Source organism: Aulonocara sp. 'chitande type north' Nkhata Bay, linkage group LG18 (assembly GCF_057382095.1).
Source record: "Aulonocara sp. 'chitande type north' Nkhata Bay isolate Kocher_YH1m ecotype deep benthic linkage group LG18, A_spYH_male_GT1.1, whole genome shotgun sequence".
Taxonomy (NCBI): domain Eukaryota; kingdom Metazoa; phylum Chordata; class Actinopteri; order Cichliformes; family Cichlidae; genus Aulonocara; species Aulonocara sp. 'chitande type north' Nkhata Bay.
In genome coordinates, this window is record NC_141361.1 from 12,689,455 (window position 1) to 12,711,722 (window position 22,268).

General features: G+C 39.4%; 1 protein-coding gene and 1 long non-coding RNA gene across 4 annotated transcripts in view; one reads left to right on the top strand and one right to left on the bottom strand.

Annotated features, from left to right (window-relative positions):
- The window catches only part of LOC147308114 (uncharacterized), a 61,931-nt gene that overhangs the window by 23,437 nt on the left and 16,226 nt on the right, over window positions 1-22,268 (bottom strand). The window contains exon 3 of the long non-coding RNA XR_015126131.1: window positions 17,061-17,285. This is a non-coding gene — a long non-coding RNA (uncharacterized LOC147308114). The remainder of the gene's footprint in view (window positions 1-17,060; window positions 17,286-22,268) is intronic.
- LOC147308115 (netrin-G1-like) overlaps window positions 3,374-22,268 on the top strand; it is a 66,246-nt gene continuing 47,351 nt past the window's right edge. For 2 of the 3 annotated variants that reach the window (XM_086272511.1, XM_086272513.1), the window contains exons 1-2: window positions 4,208-4,757; window positions 9,489-10,132. In XM_086272511.1, the coding sequence (XP_086128637.1) occupies window positions 9,875-10,132 (258 nt within the window). In that variant the 5' untranslated portion in view covers window positions 4,208-4,757; window positions 9,489-9,874. Of the gene's footprint in view, window positions 3,547-4,207; window positions 4,758-9,488; window positions 10,133-22,268 lie in introns of those variants that run through there. The other variant, XM_086272512.1, reaches the window with a different exon arrangement.

Genomic DNA, 22,268 nt, shown 5'->3' on the forward strand with positions numbered 1-22,268 from the left:
CTTCTTGCGTTTTACACAAGACTATAGGAAACTACTGGGTTTATTCATAATGTGGTTTAAGCTCTGAGAAAGATTTCCACTACTACTGTTAGCCTGACAATCAGTGAGTATCTCTGCTTCTTTTCACTTGTTTAGTCTGACATCGTCTTTAGGTTTCTGTTTTTCAGGCATAGAGAACAATCCATAGTGGGGAACAAGAGACGGCAAGAGACGACGCTCACTCAAGCATATCCATGAATTGATCAGGCAATAATTAGCATGATTCACCATGCAAGTCTTGCTGAGAAATTCCGATAAATTAAACTTTAATACAAAAAACTTTCAAATCATAAATCTAATGAGATTTTGAAATTGCTGGCATTAAAGGAGAAGCGCCTTCATTAATTTTGTGCTCAACAACAACAACAATAACTCGTCTGGCTAGGCTGCGAGTCCTTTACAAGGTGCGAGGCTCCACGAGGCCACCAGATTCAAACCCAGGACCTTAATGCTGTGAGGCAACAGCACTAATTAGTGTACCAATACTCTACCCAATTCCTGCTCAGTGGTGGGTCTGCTCTAATGAAAGGTGCAGACAGCATATAGATTTATTTGTTGTTGGCAGTTCTGTTGTGTTGACACTTTTTTTTGTGCACTGGTAAATAAAAGAAATAAAGATTTTAAGATAGTGATGTAATCCACTAACTTTCATCTGTAACATCTCACCAAAGAAGTAAATAAGGATGTTTACAAACTTAAGTGTCTCAAATGAGCAATACTCTTGCCTGAACACACATGTACTCAAACAAACAAACACATGCACACAAGGACACACTGCAAGTGCTTGAACCAATTCCAAAGAGTGTTTCCTGCTTCTCCCAGCTCCTTCCTTACCCTGATCACTTCCTGTTCTAAGCTGCACCGCAGTGGCTTTGGCATACTCTCCAGAACAGTGTCACATATTCCTTCTACACAGACACTTTTAAGTGTGGTAACAACCCACTCAAATTCACAACTATGTCTTGCCGGGTGAAAAGCTATACTGTCACATGCCAACACAGGGTTGCTCAGCTCATCATTTCAGAGGTGACGTTTCACTTCAATTGTGAGTAAGCTTCTAGTGATGCAATCAGCACGTGTAAACAGTTATAAGAACCTCTTCACCTAAATTCTGCAATAGCTGAGTGATGTTTGTCAGAGCATGTGAATTTTACTTTAATTATAGCCGGCAGGCCTCTGAGATCTTTATGTAAATCACCAATACCTGAAAAAAACAGCTTTTGGGTTAACTTTCACAGGGACTTGGGAAGTTATCTAATATTTATACCCCCTCTAATTGCATGCCATAATTACAACCTTGGCCTTAAGAAAGGTTTCTGAATAAATTGAATTAATTTGGCAGCCATAAGTTGTGCCTGCATGCTGATTCACTTTGCCCCACCTCTAGAGAGAAATAAGATTAAATACACCAATAATACATTTAAATAGGATAGAAATGTGTCATTAGGAAAAAAGAAGGAAATCTTAAGCTAGGCAGAACAAAGAAAATGTTTGGAATTTGGAAAAGGTGCAGCTCACCAAAAACATCTTATCTATCTCATCTCTGCAGGTCCAAATGTTTCCTTATCATCTCTGCATGTCAGCCTCTCCTTCTTTTCCTCTTCCTCTTGACTGCTCACACACACTCTAAGTACGAGGCTGCTGATCCTGCTGTCCCACTGTGGTCTTCCAACATGCAGTGGGGTCACAGATGATTAAAGCAGTGGCAGGTGGACTCCACTTTGAAACTATCAATAGACCCCCGGGAACTGAATCAAACAGCAAGCGCTCCATCTCTGTCAGCCTAGGTTCTTGGTGGCACCAAGGGAAAGGGTGTGCAGAGGGTGAGAGGGCAGACTCCACCTCTGTATCCTCGTCAAACACTGTAGCACTCTGCTGAAAAACTGTGGAGCTGCTATGGTGGAATTCTAACTCTCTGATGTGATTTCAAGGAGGCTTTGTCTATTCACTGAGCTGACCCTGGAGCCTTTGACCAGGGGGGGCTGAGGCTGGGGTTTGCAAGAGTAGCAGTCTGCATTTTTTTATATAGATCAACTTGAATAGCAGTCTGCCTAGATTAAAGGTCCCAGTACTTCACCGACATTGTGCAATCAGAAATTACAACTATATCAAATTCACATGGTCAGTCTATCTACCTACCTACCTACCTATCTATGTATGCCTCAAATCAAAATGAAGCGGGGCAGTCATGTGACTGTCAGGGTGGTATAGTAGTATTTCCAGGAGGAATGATTTAATGGAAATGTCAAGAGCAGCAGTAGCTGGAAGCAAAGGCTGAACCCTCTGATACAGCGTGAGACACTTTACTCACTGGGGTTGAGAGACTTGTTGTCATGCAGCTCCAGTCCTAACCAAAATCTGCCTTTATCAGAACAGAAATGGCATTGTCACTTTTTAATGGGATTACAGGTCTTTCATTGCATATCAATTTGCAAGAAATCAATATGGGCTTTGGTGCTATTTGGGGGCATTTAAAACACATAACTGCTTAGCTTACATTCTACAAAACCAGGGACAAGCAGGGAAATGAAGGGTAGGAATAAGACTTCTATTCAGATTTCTGGAAGAAAAAAAAAGAGGCGGGAGGAAAGGGAACAAAGAAGGAATGAAGGTCAAGTAGATGCCTTGAAAATACAAGAAAAAAATTGTAAATTAGATGGATGAATGGATGATGAATATAAGAAGGGAAGAAAGGAAGGTCATCTGCATCCATAGATATGAGAAGAAAAGGACAGAAAACGCCAACAGCCAATACTGGAAAGCCCTCGGCTTTCAAAAACGCAATAATTATTACCTATTATAGCAAACAACTTCAACGCAGAGCTTTGAAACGTCACATATTTGAAAAATATTTTGCTCTTATTGAAAATCCACTTATACAGCCGGTCAGTTTGCCTAAAGGGCGCAAGAGCCGCCCAGAGTACTCAAGATTCATGCGAGTCGCAAAAACGGTGAAAATGTTTAATCGGAGAAAAGATTATCAGAGAAATATGGATATTTGCATTTCTTATTAAACTTACAACAGAAAAAGACCGTTTTTCACTTCGTGCCTCTGAATGTGCATAGTAATTTTGCAGCTGGTAGAAATATGAACTAAGAATAAGCGCGAGACTTATTGATTCTTATTGCTTTAGAAGTTTTTAAACGGTTCCAGCGTCGACGTGAGATGCGGACTGCTCAATTACTGTGGTGACCTTCAGCTGGGCGCGGTTGTTCTTATCGTGCAATCGCCACCAGTTGGCATTACAACACAATTAAAATGCGTATTCAAAGCGACCTGTCACCGTGGTTGTTTGCCGTGCTGCTTGGCACCCTGTAGTGGAGCGGGTGACATCTGTGACTCCGCGCCAAGGGAGCCCGCCAGACGCACCTAACTGTAGTTATTCTTTTAGCTCTGCCCGCAAAATTCAACGAATAATTACAGCACGAACTCCGACCGGAGGAGTTTTTTTTTTCACTTATCTGTTTTACAAGCGCAGTTATTTCCCCACATTGTAACATGTACAGGTAAGATCTTTTTTCCCCTTTATTTATTTTCTGATCGCATTAAAACCCGAGGCGGTGATGTTGTAGTAGCAATCAATGTGTCAGACAATCGGGCGGTTATTGGTGCATAGATGAATAACCTATATTATATTTTTAGAGGAGGGGGGGTCCTTCACTTATTTCTTCCGAGCTCGTGTTCTCAAAACTCCGCAGGCTGCATTCTAATTGTGCTGTACTTGAAATTTTCGCCCCGAAGAGTCGCAGCTGTCAAGTTTTGGGGGGTTTTACTCTTCACGTGCAGCCCTTCCTTTTCATGGTTCGTGCGATGTGATAATGAAACCGCAGTGAGTTTTGCTGATGATGAGATCTGTGCGGCAATAGGGTTAGATTCAGAACTGTTATACAGTAAATCTAGGTGGACATCATTATTGTGTGTGCGCGTGTGTTTGTATGTGTGCGCAGTGCAGCTGTGGTTTCGAAATATCATTAGCGCATTTACAGTTACAGCTGGCTTCAAATGAGTTGGAAGCTTATGTAGAAACCGATGTAGTCCGTTGCAAGAGATCATGGAGCAACTTTATGAATATTATTCAACTTCAAGACTACAGCAAGTTTGTCTACTTTGGAATAATTTAATGTAGATTAAAAATAATCAAATGCTCAAATATTCTAGCATTTTTGAAAAGCGCATGTTTTACTGTGCCTGCTCTGATTACATTTAATTTGCGCGTGAAGGGGAACTGGCTGTAATATTCTGGTAAAACAACGACTGAAGTTGAGATTTACCAGCCAGTCAGTGTTATCTTTAGGACCCGGCGGAGCGCTCATATGTAACTGGACATAGTAGCTCCATTTGAGAAAGATTGCTTATCTCTTTCCTCCTCCGAGCACAACTCGGCTGGGCTGAGAAATCAGTCTAACCTATCCAAACGACCCCGAGAGTTGTTCTTCATCGGGATGTATTTTAATAGCCGTTGATGGACTTCATCGAATTTGGGACAACTGAGAATTACCTTAAAGGCTTCTGAAGTATTCGCGTGCGCCATTCGGATGAACGCTGCGCCAACCAGCGCTGCGTAAATCAAGGAGCCGCTTGTTTGGACACCCGTGAAGGCACAGTGGCGTTTGTAAAAGGGGGAAGAAAAGCTCTGGTGATCGGGTCCCCGTGTTCATTATTCGGATGCAAAAGTTTAAAGAAAGTTGGGAGCAAGAGAGAACATCGTAGTCTCCAGGTCAGTTCCCGCTTTCTGCGCACACATCATTTTTATTGATCTATGTGGTGCAAAAAATAGAAGGAAATTAGAAAGAAAAGAGCCAGTCAGAGACCAATAAACGTCTTTCTGCAACTACCGGTGGCCTCAAAATAACTTGTTGAATGAGCAGATTGTCCCAGGAGCGTATTTAAATGTAAGTGTTATGTTTTGAGCATTCAGATGAGTTTGTACGTTTTCGTTATTTGTGTACTGTTGCTTCTGTGACCGGGATCGTCGTTACTAAATGGGCCGCCGTAATAGGGTAATTGCAGTAGGCTGTTTGTGGGAACGGTAACGTTTGTTAGGTGAGAAGTGGGTAACATAACCACGAGTTTTATATGAGATATATAAAAACTGTTGTGCATGTCCATAGTGTTTAATTGGCATCCTTCTTCAAAGAGTTTAAATGTATTCAGAAGGTTTTCTTCATTTAACAAGAAACTGAAATGTGTAGTCTGCACCTAAACCTAAACCCTTTCTTCAAGTCCGCCCCCAAAATTTAATAGTGGAAACAATGTCAGTTTAACCTGTTGCGCAGCAAGTCAGCAAAGTCAAATCTAGGTGTGCCATGTCTCTGCGCAAAACTGGATTCAGAACATAAAAGAACAGCTTCTTTAAAATATGTCATTTTTTCAAGCTCTATCAGATATTTGCATGTTCCATTTTGAAATCATTTAGAGACCAGAAAAATACTTTTTTTTTTTTAAAAAAAAAGACTTTTGCTCGAGGCTCTGTCTTTGAACATTACATGTGCTGAACAATAATTTCAAAAATTTGTTTTGATGCTGTGCGTTTTTGCATGTTAGTCGTCCTGGAGAAGAACTCGTGACAGCATGATTTCATATGTGATTGTAGTGAAGGCTGTCTGGCTGTGTCTGGGGCCATCACACTGTAACTACATCAACCACATCCTAGAGTGAGTCCTTAAATAACAAGTGACCTAACGTGGCTCCAGTTGGAGAGGTTAAAGGTGCAGCCCAGGGGCAATAATTGTATGTTTTATGTCAAGTGTTCATATTGGGAGAAGCTAAGAGACACAGTTGTAAACAGAGAGAGAGACAGAAAGAGATAGTTGAAGAGAAATAACAATTGAATGAAGGATCAAGACGGAAAGGAATGACAGTCAGAAGATAAATGTGTTACAGTACAGACATGCTTCTGCTTGCCAGTCGATCCCACTGTGACTCATATTGGGGGGTTTGTTCTTGGCTGTAAGAAATTTGGAAGCATTAACCCGTTTATTGTTGCACTCATCAGCCAGAAACAAAGCATTAGTCTGCTCAAACTGGCTATGGATCATAAGTTATTGGTTGGAATTCAACAAAATCAATGAACACAATAGGAGGTATTGTATGTGTGCACATCCAAAAGCCTGACTGATGCCCAGTACAAAAAAAAAAAAAAGAAAAGGCAAGACGGTAAAATAGCAATTGTCAGTAGAAAAACCACAAAGCGCAAATCAGACTGTCATGTTAGGGTCTTTTTTTATTTCAAAATCAATACGAGTGTTATTTTGCAATCATTGATGTCAGTTGGTGCAGAGTATTGGAGTAGATCTGAGGTCCTGCCTTTCAGCACCATGGACAGCTCTCTTTCACGTTGGTTAGAAAATGAGAGCTAAGAGGGGATCAAAAAGCCACACTCAGAGACAGAGAGAAAAGCCACACTTAAGCAGGATTACTATAAAATGAATGGAATACATCCGTTATGGTTTTTAAGAGTCTGGCTGGGAGTTTGTAACCAATATAAGCCACGGGGCACGACTGCCTGCTGACTTTTAAAACACTCTGCTATGCTTGAGCTGCCCAGGGGATGGAATGCAAGTGGACACAAGGGGGTGTTTCAGAGGCTTCAAAAACAAGTAAAGGAAAAGAGATGAAGAGAGAGGGGAAGGGAGAGAGAGAGAGAGTGTGAGAGAGAGAAGGAGTGGGGGGGTGGTCATCCAAAGTTCTGAGCTTTCTCCCGGCATATGGAGGGCTACTCAAATATTAATAACTTCTAATATAGAATCTGACTCATATTTTTCTCAGTGAAATTATGACATTCACAGGTTTCTCCTTGCACTTTGAGTAGCACAGAATATGAGGTAGACATGCGATGACAGAGGAAACAAGTGTTCTTCTGCATTTAATTTTTTCAGTGTAATAATTTTGATGCAAAATATACAGTGCTGCCAATTATTGCAATGTGTTCCCATGTGCAGCCAAAGCAGCTCTGGTCCATCGGGGCACTGACATTTCTATGGTGTCCTACAGTGTCAGGCTAGAGTACATTGTCAGCTGGTATTATGGTCCTCTATGGAGCTGCCTTGTTTTGGTACCTCCTATGGATGCTTAATCAATTTGGGATTTGTGGAGACTGGAGGTCAACACGCAGAACGCGTTTTCTTGAGAAATGTCCCAAGTGTTAAACAGGTTTTCATGTCAGTGGTTTTAATGTTGTGGCTGATGGTGTTGCTGTATAGCCCAATATGCAAACACTACAGCACGGAGGCATATTATTAATGCAGTACAAATTGCTGTGGCTATCACAAATGTCACCTCTCTTGGTCATGTTTCATTGAAAAGCAGTTGAATTTACTTCATAAATTGTGTGGGAACGCTTACTCGGCGCACTAATTTTCTCTTTTAGAGGAGTAAAGATTAAAAAAAATTGCAATTCCTTTTTCCTACCTTAGCACCAATGAGCATACCTGTCTATGCCGATTTACTGAGCTACCTGATACCTGCCTTTCATCTGGATATAATTTCATTGCTCTAGATGTCTGTGAATTAAATCCAGTATCCCATGGTCAGGCCTATTTGTTGTCCCTTATTAGCTTTGAATGTTCCTAGCGATAAGTGACCTACACCACCCTGCTGCTGCTACCTAATTTGACTGTCTTATGAAAGCCAACCTCAGCATTATGAAAGGGGGTGTGGGACTTTGCAGTATCACGGTGTGTGTGTTGGTTTGCATGTCAATCGTAAGTGCTCCATCCCATGACGCACCTCCGATCAGCCACTGACATTTATATTTATGAAATCTTATACACACATCCTGCGAAAGAAATTACTTAATCAACAATTACACTTCCAGGCATGTTTTAAAGACACTTTGCCGACTGATACGAATGCATTTAAAGAAAAAGAATTCTACCTTTTCGCCTTTATTTCCTCTACTTTCTTTCTTTTTTAAACAACCATTCATCTATACCTTTTGTCATGGCCCACTTTGAAGGGTCTGAAAAGCAGCTCAGTAATTTCTCCGGCTCAGATGAATAACTTTCATTACATTTGGAATGTATTCAAGCCCATAGTCATTTTGTAAAAGGGGCATTAGGTTAGAAAAAGGAATGCAGTATTTCTAAGGAAGTCTGAAATGTGATCTTAACTCCTTCAAATTGGCACCATTTTCAGTCCAAGACAAGATGACCAAATTAAAATATTGAATTCTAATACCTCCATATGCTAGCAGGCATCACGTAGTATGTGTTCGTGAACAGAGACATCGCTCATTAAAATGAGTTTCTCTTGATAAATATTGTTAAATTGCTTAATTGATTAATTTGATTTAATAACCTCAAATATGGTAATACTTTGTGTTGACACACCAAATTTTCTCACTCTTCTGAACATAAAACTCCCTCCACACGCTTCAAACCCCAGGTTACCTAAATAAATAAATAAATTTCAGCTGTAACTGTCAGTCACAGGGGGGGGTGGCTGTAGCCTGAAGGGTAGAGAGGAAAGCTGCTGACCGTAAAGTTACGGGTTCAACTTCATGTACTGTATCAGCTGGAGGAATCAGAGCAGAGAAATTCAATGAGTAATGGTTCTGCCTCAACAAGTACTGCTGAACTCCCCTTGCACAATGCGTTTAACCTGCACTTAAGAGGATAACCATGCGCGTTTCTTAACATTGTGACCTGTGTGGGCAAAGGTTAGATTGAAATGTATTTTTTCTGTACAGCTATTCACAGCAACAAATACTTTTCACTAAGGCAAAAGCTCTGGCAAATTGACAGTCAACAGTAGCTTAACTCTTATTTAAAGTGATACTCAGTTGGAGGTGCTAGTGTATATGCTTGCTTCATTTAGTCCCTGCTACTGCACACACTTTTTACCTGAGTCACTGAGATGGTGCAGGTCTCCGCTGACTGCTGCCAGGCACCATTACCTGATGAGTCGGGCCATCTGACTGATGGCTTGCGATTGCTTTGAGAAATGTACAATCCCTCAAATAGACTATTTCTGTCTTCCAATTTTACTTTAATATTTCCCAAATGCCTCTTAAGGTGCTGAGACAAATGCAACTCCACATTCGGCTATAAAGGAGCAAGAATCAGAAAAGGCAATAACTTAAATGTAGTGACTTGACACATGGAAATAAGTCTTTTTGCACAATGTATGAAAATCACATGGAGATTAGACTCTACAGAAGAAGCTCAATTTGAATTGTACACAGTGATTTTGAAAAAGTTATTATTGAGGGACCCATAAAAGCAGCAAAGCCATACATTACACTTGTGCACTTATTGCACATACGTGTGTCTTTGTGTCTGGGTTTGTGCATGTGTTGGAGTGGGTAGTAAGATGTAAGACTTCTCCACCTAGCTCCCTGCAAGCCATGCTAAAACTCATTTAATATTTTAATGTCGCATTTCAAATGTTTTGTAAATGTATCCAATCTTTTTAATTCATTAAGCTATCCTTTTCTTCTGTCCTTTAGGATGCTGCTGGTGCCAAAAAGTATACTTGGGGATCAAGCTCAGATATCTGCTGATTTATGAGGAGTGTCACTCCTCTGCACATCACATCTGACCGTTAGTTCACCTTTTCATCAACTACCAACACTAGCGAAGACACCCCCTTGTTGACACACCTCATCAGCCTGGCAGAAGCGGTGGCAATCAAAGACAAAATAACTGAATGGGGGCTAATAGTTGCCTGAAGCTCCTCACACAAAACTAGCAAGATGCTGCCACAGTTCCTAAATGCTCTATTGCCCCGTTCAAAGCTGCTGTTAAGTTAGAGTGCTATCGTCATTTCTGTGACTAAGCAAAAGACAAAAAAGAGAAAGAAAAGAAAAGAAGAATCCTACAGAAACCATACTGAATGAGATCAGCGATGTTCTTGCCTGTGTTGTTCGCTCTGCAAGCTTTGTGCACCAGTGTGGGCCACGCTATGCAACATTACCCTGCGGTCTGGGGACACTATGACGTGTGCAAGTCCCAGATCTACACAGAGGAAGGCCTGGCATGGGACTACATGGCCTGTCAGCCCGAAGCCACTGACATGACAGAGTACCTGCGAGTGACCCTCGACCCTCCAAATATCACGTGTGGAGATCCGCCAGAAACATACTGCGCTTTGGTGAGTCGTAACCTCGGTTGTCCCCTGATGGAGACAAATGAGGCTGTAGGCAGGATCGCACAGCATACTGGGTCAGGGATAGAGAGCGGCGCATACAAGGCAATGAGCTGCCGCTGCAGCGGAGATTAATGTACATGTAGACCTGTGCATTAGGACAACAGCAGCAACATACACACACATGCTGTTGTGCAAATCTTGGAGATGAATTTGGAGAGACTGGTAAATGTAAAAACAGACAGATGCACAAAACAACTGGAAACCGTTACATGCACAAACAATCTGTAAATATGTCCTTGCACAACTGATGCACAGGCATACACAAATCTGTATGTGTACATTAGATGTACACAAATTTGGAGCCATTTTTTTCCATATTCTGTTGAAATTCTCTTACAAATGTATTTTTTATTTAAGTTTTTGATGTCCTTCCAACTGTTGCCCTTTAGCGGTCATACAAAGGAAAGTTTTAGGATCGCTCTAATAAATATGTTTTAATATCAAATTATACTGGGGCAAAAATATTGTGAAAATGGATTTATTACTAAGTCTAAACAGACAAAGTACATGCAAATACATAAACAAACATCTATCTTTATAGCTGACTGAAGACTGACTGCATCTGTGCAGATGACTGCAGACACACACACACACACACACACACACAGGCACTGACAGGGTAACTGCACTGGTGCTGGCACTGTTATTAAACAAAGAACAGTGAATGCAGTATTCAGCCCCCTTATCAACCTTCATCAACAGTTCAACCCCAGGTTGCATTTGTTTAGAATCACACTCAAAGTAAGCTGTAAGAGCCCATAGGCTTTAAAGTGCTTCATTAGACGTTATGTTCATGCCTGCCAAGAGCTCGTGCGAGTAAATATTTACCAATTAAAATGGGCATCTTTAAAAGGAGGGCTTTTCTTCTCACAGCTCCAGATGGCATTGAGACATTTAATGCCACTGTAGGATGAAAAAGGAGCTAGTCTCCAGTCGGGTGTGACGTTCTGGTAAGCTTTTTTTTTTTTTTTCTCTATCAAAACACAAACTGAAACCTTTATCAGACCAGTAGATTATCCTGAATGTTCAACATTTACATAACACGGGGCGCATAAAGAACAGAACAGAGACAAACAGAGTCAACGTGGTTGGAATACTTTGTATGTTTGTTTGATTTTTCTTGTCAATACAGAATTTGTTCATAGAAAAGATGTCTTATATTTCTTTGCCATGTCATTTTTTTATGCATACTCAGCTTATGTATAATTTAGAAACACTTGTGTTTTATATTTCTTTTGTTGTAATCTATTTTTATTTTTATTATTTATTGATTTTTTATTAAAATATTAATAGCACATGAAATCTCTATCTATTTTGATGTTGGCAAAATACAGAACTAACAAAATATATTGTGGATCAGTTTTCTCCACAGATGTTATGATACACAGGGACAAACTAAAAACAATTTTAAGTAAAATAGTTTCAGTTCAATTTTATTGAGTTGTATTTATATACGGACAAATCGCCACAGCAGTTGCCTCGAGGCACTTTATATTGTAAGGCAAAGAGCCTACAATAATACAAAGACGACAGAGAAAACCCAGACAAACATATGATCCCTTATGAGCAAGCACCTTGGTGACAGTGGCAAGGAAAAACTCCCTTTTAACAGGAAGAAACCTCCGGTTGGGGGTGAAGGGGAAGAAGGCAGGACAAAGACATGCTATGGAAAAGATCCAGAGATTAATAAGAACTAATAATAAATACTTCAGTCTGAAATCAGTCTGTCAAGTGAGTCCAGCACTTAAATTCAGACTGAAATATGTCCGTATTTACAAGCAAATCTGTATGTACGACCCCGTTCACAAGATGGATGGTATCAAATTTTTTGAACAAGCATTCATAGTTCGCATATGATATCATAAAGATTTTGGTGGAATTTACATGTTTCACAGGACTTTTATAATATTTGGTTCTGACTTTGCTACAAAATTTCAGTTCCCCCTTGAGATGCTTTACATAATTTTTTCTATGCGGAACACTTTATTTACAACAGATTACACTGCTAAACAAATGACATCAGCAAAACTTGCTGTTTCGCTTAGGAAGTGCCTAAGAAAACAATGTCATGTTGAAAATAATCAAACTTCGAGGATTTTCCTTCACTGGATGATTGCATGTGCGTAAAGACACAAGTAGACTGTGTTCAGCCACCAAATGAAATAAATTGAAAAGATTAGCTGAGGACAAACCATATTGATCTGTTGTGAGACTTTTCTGCCTCATTGGTAGGACAGAACAGTCCCATTAGTGTAAATTCCAGCTGTATGGTAACTCTCAACTATTCTTGCTTCTGGCTAGAATGCCTTTCACCTCTGACATGAATTTGGGGTCATGATTATCTAGATCATCAAGAACACAGACTCCTTCTGGAAACACTTAAATGCCTGTTGTGTGTTTGATCTGTTTACATGCAGACTGACACCAGTGACCTTATCCACCAGTGCTTCCTGAGACTTTGTTGAAGATGAGAGGAGCATGCAAATCAGCTCTTTCAGCCAATCACTAAGTTGCCTGTTGTTGTGAGCCGACTCTAATCAGTTTTTCCCAGGAGTTGGTTTTCCTCATAGTGGATGGTCAAAGAATCCTCAATGTCTTGGCCCCCATCCCTTTCTCCATGTGTTTATGATTCCCATTTCCTATTTCGATTGCTGCTCAAAGAAGATTTTATGCATATGAAAGGTTCATTAATCATTCAATTGTGTTGTGGTTTTGCTAAAATGACAAAGATACAACCTTTTGAATTAGAGACTCAATATTCAATAATGAGACTCCAGGATATACAGGGTGTAGGAGATGTGTTCTGCATCAAGGAGTTAGCCTTGTTTATATTTTTAGCTGCAGACCTTCAGGGGTTCTTCAGAATGTGTTGGTATTAAGCCTGTTCTCCTACGGTGTGCTATGGCGCTGTCACTCAGTAGCACTCAACACTGGTATTTTTTACTGTACAGGTTGTGTGAAAGGAAGGAAACAATAAAATTGTAATATTCTGTATTAATACAAATGATCCAATTAAATGTATTTAAAAAGTTGCTGGCCAAATGATAATTATACTATTGTACCACTTGGGCATTAATGAAAATTAGCTGTTAAAACAGAGAAACTAAATAAGTGTTTTCAATTACACACCTTTTTTCTGTCTCTAAAAGCCATATTAGGCTGGCTTGTGGGGATCTGATAGTAATTCACTAAAGTAGCAAACCATTGGATCAAATGCAGCGAGAAATGAGGTTTAATGTTCAAGCATTTCATAGATAGACTTAATTTTTTGTAGTTCAAGTGCATGAGCATGGATATGTTTACTCCACAAAGCATAAATTAGCATCAGGAAGATGGATCTGGATATACTGGATAAATAAATTCTCTTTTGCTGAATAGACCACCCTGTCAAGCATTTCCCTCTGAAGCTGCCATAGTGTAGTAGTGTCTGGATTGTACCTTTCTGATTAGAGAACCCAGTGGTTTGGTGATTTGAAACGTGGCAGAAGATGAGAGATACTCTGTGCTTCCACAACATCTAGGGATCTGGCAGTTAATCTAAACGAATGAATGTGAGCTCTGAGTTAGGTGTCATCTGCCCACATGCTCTACGCTATCTTGAGCCATGCTGGTTCAACCACATCAAGTTGGCAATTGTGTAAACATTTCTGAGAGTGATTCAGTAACCGTGCTTATGCCAGCTACTCTGGGTCTAACTGGGTATATTCTTGTAATTCCTCTGAACTTTATTCAGCTCTCTCAGAATGGATGAAAGAAGTTGTGGCTGCCAGTTTGCCACACGGCCCCCTTTGGAGGCTTAGTAAGGAGAGACGAGACGAGAGCCCCGAGTAAGCTGCTTGGAGACTGCCACATTATTGACAGTCAATGCAGCAGACTTATCTTTGCTGGCAATGACAGCAGTCATTGTGAAATTTCAGTCTGTGTCTTACATGCACACAGAATTGGCGTAATAGACTTTAAAAAGACAACTAGATTATGGGGGAGAAAAGGGGACGTAACCTTTGATACATACATTGGATGTGAGGGCAATGACAGATGAATCTCCAAAATGGCTTTTTTCTCATGGCATGTAGGGGCCAGTTCTGTGGTTTCATGAATCAATGAAGACCTATTCTATGAGAAAGTCAAACTACATCTCACTCTGTGACTTTGGTAACTATCCCCCCTTATTTGCCAGCTTCCAGTTATTTTCAATAGATCATGGTGTGCATTTATTAGATTGCAGTGAAACATCTTGCTTGTCAAGTTCAAGTTTCAAAATACAAAATGCTCAGCTGTTAACAAAGCATATATCATGTGTGTTTTTAGGCCTGAGTTGGTGAAATATTTGGTTGTGCAGAGCTTGTAATTAGGGCTAAAACTTGGTAAAGTAAAAAGCATTAGGTCTTCAATGTCAAGTCTGCACTGATGTTTGGATTAATCTGTAACAAAAAGACCTGAAGCACACATCAGTGCAAGTCCAGTGATCCTTATTTTCAGCATCTTTCGTGCTTTTCTTAGAGCAGCTTTCCAGCTACCTTCTTCACTCAACACTTCACACACCACTCGCGTCAGGTCCCTACAACTTACTAAAACAGGGAAGGCTTGACCAGGTGATGAAGAACAGCGGTGTGGGTCAGCCTCCTATGCCACCACACCCTGAACCCACTGCTCCACCCCTCCCCTTCAGCTGTGCCACAAACCACACCCCACCACATAATCACGCTCACACTATACCATCAATCTAGTACCAACTGCAAGGCAGAAAAGATTAGATTATATAAAATATGAGAATACATTGTAATTGTATTCTTATGGTTTTGACCAAAATCACTTTTTTACACTACTCCCAGTTATTTCAGTGAATAAAGAAGCAGCATTATTCATTTTATTATTTTGTATAGTTTGTGATCAGCTGTAATCTCTCACTAGTCCAATTTTCTGAGATAAAATGAGGGTCAGCAATAAGTGATGAACGTGTCTGTGCAGAACCAGGTTAAGTAGTGGTATCAGGAGTTATGTGTCTATCTCCAGTTCTGGAACTAACCAAGCAGTTCAGAGGTCAAGCCAGAAACTGTCACTGGACCTCTCTGATCTCTGTACCCCTCCTCCTCGGTGGGGAATTCACTCATCCATGTATTTGTTTGGAGACAGGGAACAGTTGGAGCATTTAACTTGCCGTCACCCCGATGCCCTTGACTCTGTTCTGAACTGGCCCTGCCCAGCACATCATCACCGCACCACTGCGTACCAAGACACCGAGATGACATGCAACATGTCCCCTGACTCCGAGAGAGGAGGAGAGTCATCATTTATTCTTTCACTCGCCTGCCACTTCTTTTGTCTCCTGGCTTTTTAATTTCCTTCTCCCTTGTTTTCTGTCAGCTGATGATGCATAATATCCATGTCTTGTTTGAACATGTGGAGGTTGGATGCTCCATATGAGGTGAGCACTTGACAGATAGAGATATGTCGGCATTATTGCCCCAGGATCTGTGACAGGTTAAATCTTAGAGGGTTGTAAATACAAAGACGGATGAATTATGCATGGAGATATAAAAGAAAATGATGGGCATTGTGGCTTAAATAGGCAGAGTATTCCTGGCTTAATATTCAAAGCATGTTTTCACTCTGATTTAGAGCACATACAGTATTATTGCTGTATATCGTAATTGCTTTATTCTGTTGTCGAGTACACAAAAGCCAGTTTTGACATTTTAATGTGTATATGAAAATACTGCTTCCTGAGCAAAAATGTTACTAATTGTGTTGCTATAATCTCAAATTACACCCCCATGATATTTGCTATCCATATAAAAGTGCATGCCTATTAAGATTATCTATTATCTATTACAAAACGGGAAAGCTTACCATTCTGATTCAGTGAAACAGATGGTTCAGTTCTTATTGTGGATTTGTGAGTTTTACACTCCACTACTTTCACCAGCATGTGATGGAACCAAGCTGGTTGGCACGGCAGATTGTCAGACCGTGATGTTTCTTGACATTATGTTTGCCAACTGCTTTTGAAATCAAGTGAAAATGTGACATACATTTCCACTTAACACAGCTGGGGTCAAGCACATGCAAGTAAGGAAATGCAGGATTTTTCAGCTGAATTACCAAAATGTATTTAAACTTCTATTGTTATAACATTGGCCAGCTGTTTCACAGATTTTTCTTTTTATATATCTCTGCAAATCCTAAGCCTTACATTTTTGCTACATATGTCAGCATGTGTTACCCTTTTTTGTGGGTTTTTTTGTAATTTATCTGCATAACTCTTGATCCATTATCAAAGTGTATTCACTTTGCTGACTCAAAGGCTCTGTAATTGCTATTCATCAAATTGCTTTCTTGCCAAAGTAAGGTAAATATTATTTGTGACCCCAATCTTTTCATTGGAGCATGTTTAATTTGGATAGCTGGGTTTTCATTTTCCACAGAGAAAGTTATTAAACCTATACTGGAAACATTTAGCAAATAGAATAATTCAATAAAAAACACTCCCACAAACTTCATGTAAGAGAGATTATCGTGAGCTGAATACATCTCAGTACCTCATCATTCTCTGTTTCAACGTCAAAACATTTCATTATGAGTAGTGACACAAAGTTCCACGATTCTGTCAACGATAACCAAACATTATCCATAATTTAAATCTGCCCGATCCCCCCTTCAGAGTTGGTTCATGGAGAAGGTATGTATGCTTTCTAGTGCATTTGTAATGTATTGCTTTAATTTACTTTGAGAAAAAGGACAAAGTCAAAAGACAGAGACAAATCTGGCAAGTAGGGTGGGATGGTTAAGGGAGGGTTGTGTTGGCGTGACAAAAATGTGGGAAAATTCTCAGAATAAAACCCTGTAAACAAGCATGCTTCTGGTCACATACCTGACATCATGTGCTGCCTTTGGGTTTGGAAGCTGCGTGCTTGTAGTCTGAGACCCGCCCTGCATCCATTGTGATGATTTTCAGCACAAAGTAATTTGGATACAGAAGTTGTTGTTTTCCATGCACTTTGAACTTCATGGTACAATGACAGATGCACAAGTAGAGATGAACTCATCTGTATACCAAAGTATTCTAGACTCAAATGTGAGGCCATCTGTTTGACACCTAAAGCCAGAAAGAAATTGTGTCATGTAATAGGACAATGACGGCAAGCACATCAACAAAAAAGAAAAGAATCAAGTGTTGCAATAGCCCAGTCAACTGAAGCCACATTGTCAAGAAGAACGGGCCAAAATTCATACACAGCATTGTGAGTCTTATAAAGTTATATAGAAAATGATTTCTTTGAGTTGTTGCTGCTAAAAGCAGAAAGCTACTGAGACATGGGGTGTACTTAGTTTTTCACACAAACGCACAGTCCTGTGCAAAGTTTCTTTTTCACAAGACTGTAGTAGGAATATGTATCTCAAAATGATTCAAAGGAAATCCACTTACATCATCTATGACACATCTTTTTTCCCATAGTTTAGCCACATACAGTTAGTTCGCTACACATGCAAATGCTAGCACGTGTCAAACTCAAGGCCCGTGGGCCAAATGTTGCCCACCAAGTCATTTTATGTGGCCCACGAGAGCTTGTGCACGATTGTCTTAAAATAAGTTTAGTGTACGCTGCCTAAAAGTGCTCATTGGCCGTAAAGCAGCATGTATGAAACCACAATGCATTTCAGTTATTTGAAACTCAGTGAGCCCTGGTACCAGGGACAAGAAGGAGAACAGCTAGTTTAACGTGATGTACTGCCAGATCTGTTATTTAAATATAGTAATGTGATAATGTGTGGTATCGACAGAAAGGTCAGAATCTCAGCTAAAAGTTTATAAAACCATTTCAATGACCACCAAAAAGCTAAAACAGCAAACAATTAAAGAGCAGGTAAACAGATTCTGCCAAAAGATGTAAACACAAAGCCCGGATCCCACATACAGGACATGCCCATCGGGCATGAAAAGCCAACATTTGACAGCTTCTCAAACTCCAGATTTGGTCACTCTCCAACCGAAAATCACTGAACCAGCAGCAAAAGAAGACCAGTAAACTACACTTCATATTTGAAAAACATTGTGATGAATCCCCACTTACTTTAGCTGTCTTGCTTCCACCACAATCAAATCACACTTCCTTCACAGCTCTACCTCAGTGTGCTTCAAGACTAGTTTCCCACCAAAAATCTTTATTTTCTGTCTTATTTGCTTGCTTATTACGCACCGGTCTGCCGTTGTGTACAGTGTTGTCAACCGCTGGTTTTTTTTCCCCAAAAAATGCCATCTGACAAGAAAGCCTACAGCACCAGACATTTCAGCTTTCACAATTTATGCAAAATGCTGAACTATATCTCTAATAAAACCTCTATGACTTTGTTTCTGTTTTTTTGCTTTTTACTATAGAAATCTCTGGTTTTTTTATGACTAAAGTTAAAAAAAAACAACAACAACCACAAAAAATGGACAATCTGGACAATGAGCTACCAGAACTACTACTGTAATTTTATACATTTATTTCTTACAATTTAAGTCCAAAGAGTCATGCTGACCGATTTCTTTCTTTGTCACAGCAGCTTTTTCCTTAACAGGTGGAAAAAGTAAAATATGTGACTTTACACAGAAAGGGGAGTGTCATGTGTCCGGGCCTCCTAAGATCAAAGTGGGCTGTGTGTGGTCTGTAACTGTGCTAGCACATTCGTGGCACTCTACTGGCAAAGACATAATACAAACATGAGTAAATGAGCACTTAAGAAATAATTTGTCATTTCACTGGGCATGGTGCCTGTCACTACCAGTGAGCCAGCTTAACTCTTCAAGAGAAGTTATAATTCAGAGCTGTTAATGAAGTGCTTTCCCAGTGAAGATATTGTTGCAGTGACTTCCATGTGAGCATGTTTTGCTTTGCACACCTTGCCTCCTGTAGCTTTTCAGTAAAGACATAAAGGTGACTGGACACTGTCTGCTGCAATTTAAAAAATAAAAAGATATTCTTTCACTATTAAGCTGCATTCTTTGTGCTTTCTCGGCCTTCAGTGCTTGTATATCTATTCAGCATCCTTCATGCTTGACAAGCTGAACTAAATTCTTATTAAGATATAGTAATTGAATTACTCAAAACCTACTTGGCAGCATGGCTTTCTATTGGTGCCCCCTGAAAAAACTCCACTTGGTTCATCCATCTGTGAAAGATTTTTTTTTTCTAAGATGTGAAGTGCATGTGTGTGTGAAGGACTTCCAATCCCTCAAGACATTGCCTATAATTTTGCCTAGAATAAAGGGTTTCAAGCAATCAAGAAGTTCTCTCACAGGGGAGGAATGCTTTCAAAGCAGTAAACACAGAAGTCTTTGTTGGTGAGATGTTTAACAGGTTACCAGTTATTATTGTTAAAAACACAGCAAATGTTTTAATACAATAAAATGCAAAGTAATGTAAAGTATTAAAGTGTTTGAATTTTTTTATTCAAATGTTTTTGGAAAATAATGTTAGTGCTCTTTTGCCAATTTCCAGAAAAAAAAAACATTTTGTTGAATTTCCAGAAAGGCATTCTTGTCAAATGTCTACTGTGCTGGATATGGAGGATTTAGGTTGATCAGAATGATCAATGATTATTGAGCTGATTAATAGATGAGAGGCTACGGAAGCGTAGAGCTGCCACCCAGGCAAAAGAAAAATACAAGTGTATCACGTTATAAGGTGAAAGGTTTATTGTTCTAACAAGATACTTTTCCTGTTTGTACAATATACTTTTCACGTTTGAACAACATAATATCACGTTATTACAATATACATAATTATCACGTTCGTACAATATTTATATTGTACGAACGTGATCCTATATTGTACGAACGTGATCCTATATTGTACGAACGTGATCCTATATTGTACGAACGTGATAATTATGTTGTTCAAACGTGAAAAGTATATTGTACAAACATGATAGTATATTGTACAAACAGGAAAAGTATCTTGTTAGAACAATAAACCTTTCACGTTATAACGTGATACACTTGTATTTTTCTTTTGCCTGGGTGGCAGCTCTACGCTTCCGTAGAGAGGCAGTGTTAATTCATACAAGGAAATTAATCAGAGAGATTGAGCACACGCACTGAAACAAGCACAGTCTATCTACAGCACTGTGGAAAAAGTGTTTCCCCCTTACCGATTGCTTTGCTTTGTTTTGGTTTTTGCATATTTGTCAAAAATCTTTTCGATCATCAAACAAATTTTAATATTAGAAAATTATTCATGAATGCTTCCATTTTCTATCACTTATCTGGGTTCGGGTCTCAAGCTTGAGCAGAGATGCCCAGAATATCAATCTATAGATATATAGAGAGATATAGCTTGTATATAAAGATGTATAATATATTTTTTTAATTAAATCAGTGCCCGGATACGAGAAATGGTCCCTGGAGGAAGAGATTAAAAGTTTAACTTGGGTTTGTATAATGTGATTTTTTTTTTTTGTGGCTGGCAAGAATGTCCAAGAATTACATGAGGCCGCATCTGGATATTGGCACCACCTTCATTTGGAGCTAAATGTTCAAAAAGTTGAGTTACAGACTATAGATTCTACATTTTACTGCTTTACTGTTACAGTATCATAAGGTGAAAATATACATCTTCCTTAAAAAGTTATCCTATTTGTTATTTTTTATATTTAATGAAGCAAATTAACTTTCCATTTTCAAGTCTTTAAGCTAAGCAGGCAAACAGCTTATCAATTGTAGCTTCAAATTATCCACAAACATGACCAAAACAATTCTGCACTGTTCTGTTAAGGTGATAATATTTATATTGCATCAGACTTACCATATGTTGCCTTTAAAATCTCAAACAAGTCCAAATGAGAAAAATGAAATTTGAAAAGGTCAGCCCTTACAGAGCATTGTTTTATGTTTTTGTATTTTTTTTTAAAGAATCATGCACTGAGTAATAGGGGTCAGACTTGAAAGACAGAAATGGTTAGGAGATGACAGGCAACTGTTGCAACCCACCTCCCCTTAGGAAACCCAGCCATCATGTTGTCAGGCCATATTGATCGCTGAGAAAGAATGAAAGAGACTGTGCTGTAAAGAGAGGGAGGAAGTGAGAGGTAGAGATGTAAAGTACAGAGGGGAAGAGTGTTCGTTTGGTGCGATTTTATCATGCTCAGTGAAATGGTGACATTTCAGTAATGTTTTATTCCTTACTTTGGCATTTCAAATTAATAAAAGCCTCTAATAACTATGCAGACTGAAAAGATGGAGGTTGAGTTCGTTGACACACTATGAGCTAACACACTGATGAACAATGCAGCAATTTCACTCTTACACTCGCCTCATTCTTGCTTTCACTCTTTCAATTTCATCCCAGTTTCTACCAATTTCTTAGAGATGACCCCTGCATCCCATTGTGAACAGCTAAGGACTGAGTAGGTGTCTTTTGATTTTCTTCTCAATTAGAGTGCACCTAGAACCAGTGATCGATTTCTGATTCCAAGCTGCTTATATGAAACAAATGAGTCAAATCAATAAAATATTGATTTCACGGCAGCTTATCAATGTATACTTAGCCTGTCAGCATTCTGAGGCAAGAATTGGATTACACTTTAATTCTAATTTAGTTTCAAAATACTTGCAAACTGTAGGGCCAAATAGGACTGAAAGTGAGTGCACTGATGCAAACAGTTGCCATTTTGTGGGTTTTATGTGGCAAATGTTAAACAGGACACAAGCCTCTTTACTCAGCAGAAGCAAGTTTACCTGGACTACAGAGTGAAAAATATGTTAATTCCAGTGGAATAATTTGTTTATGAGGTCAAATTACTTGGTATTAATAAGTTTGACTTTGGTGAACATGAACTTCCAGGGCTGAAAACATTTGAACATGCATTTAATGGCAAGAGGTAGATAAGAAGGTGTTACAGATTATACTCTATAGCTGGTATTAGTTCAGAATTATGCCTGAAACAATGGTTTATATGATCTCTTTAGGACTGTTTGGAGTCATTTACTTGCACTTTTGGATTAACTGATTAGATTTAGATCTAATATCAAGGTCATTGTGACCTTAAGTTTGTGGACCACTATTCTGAACCCTGATATGATTGCTCATGTCTGGAC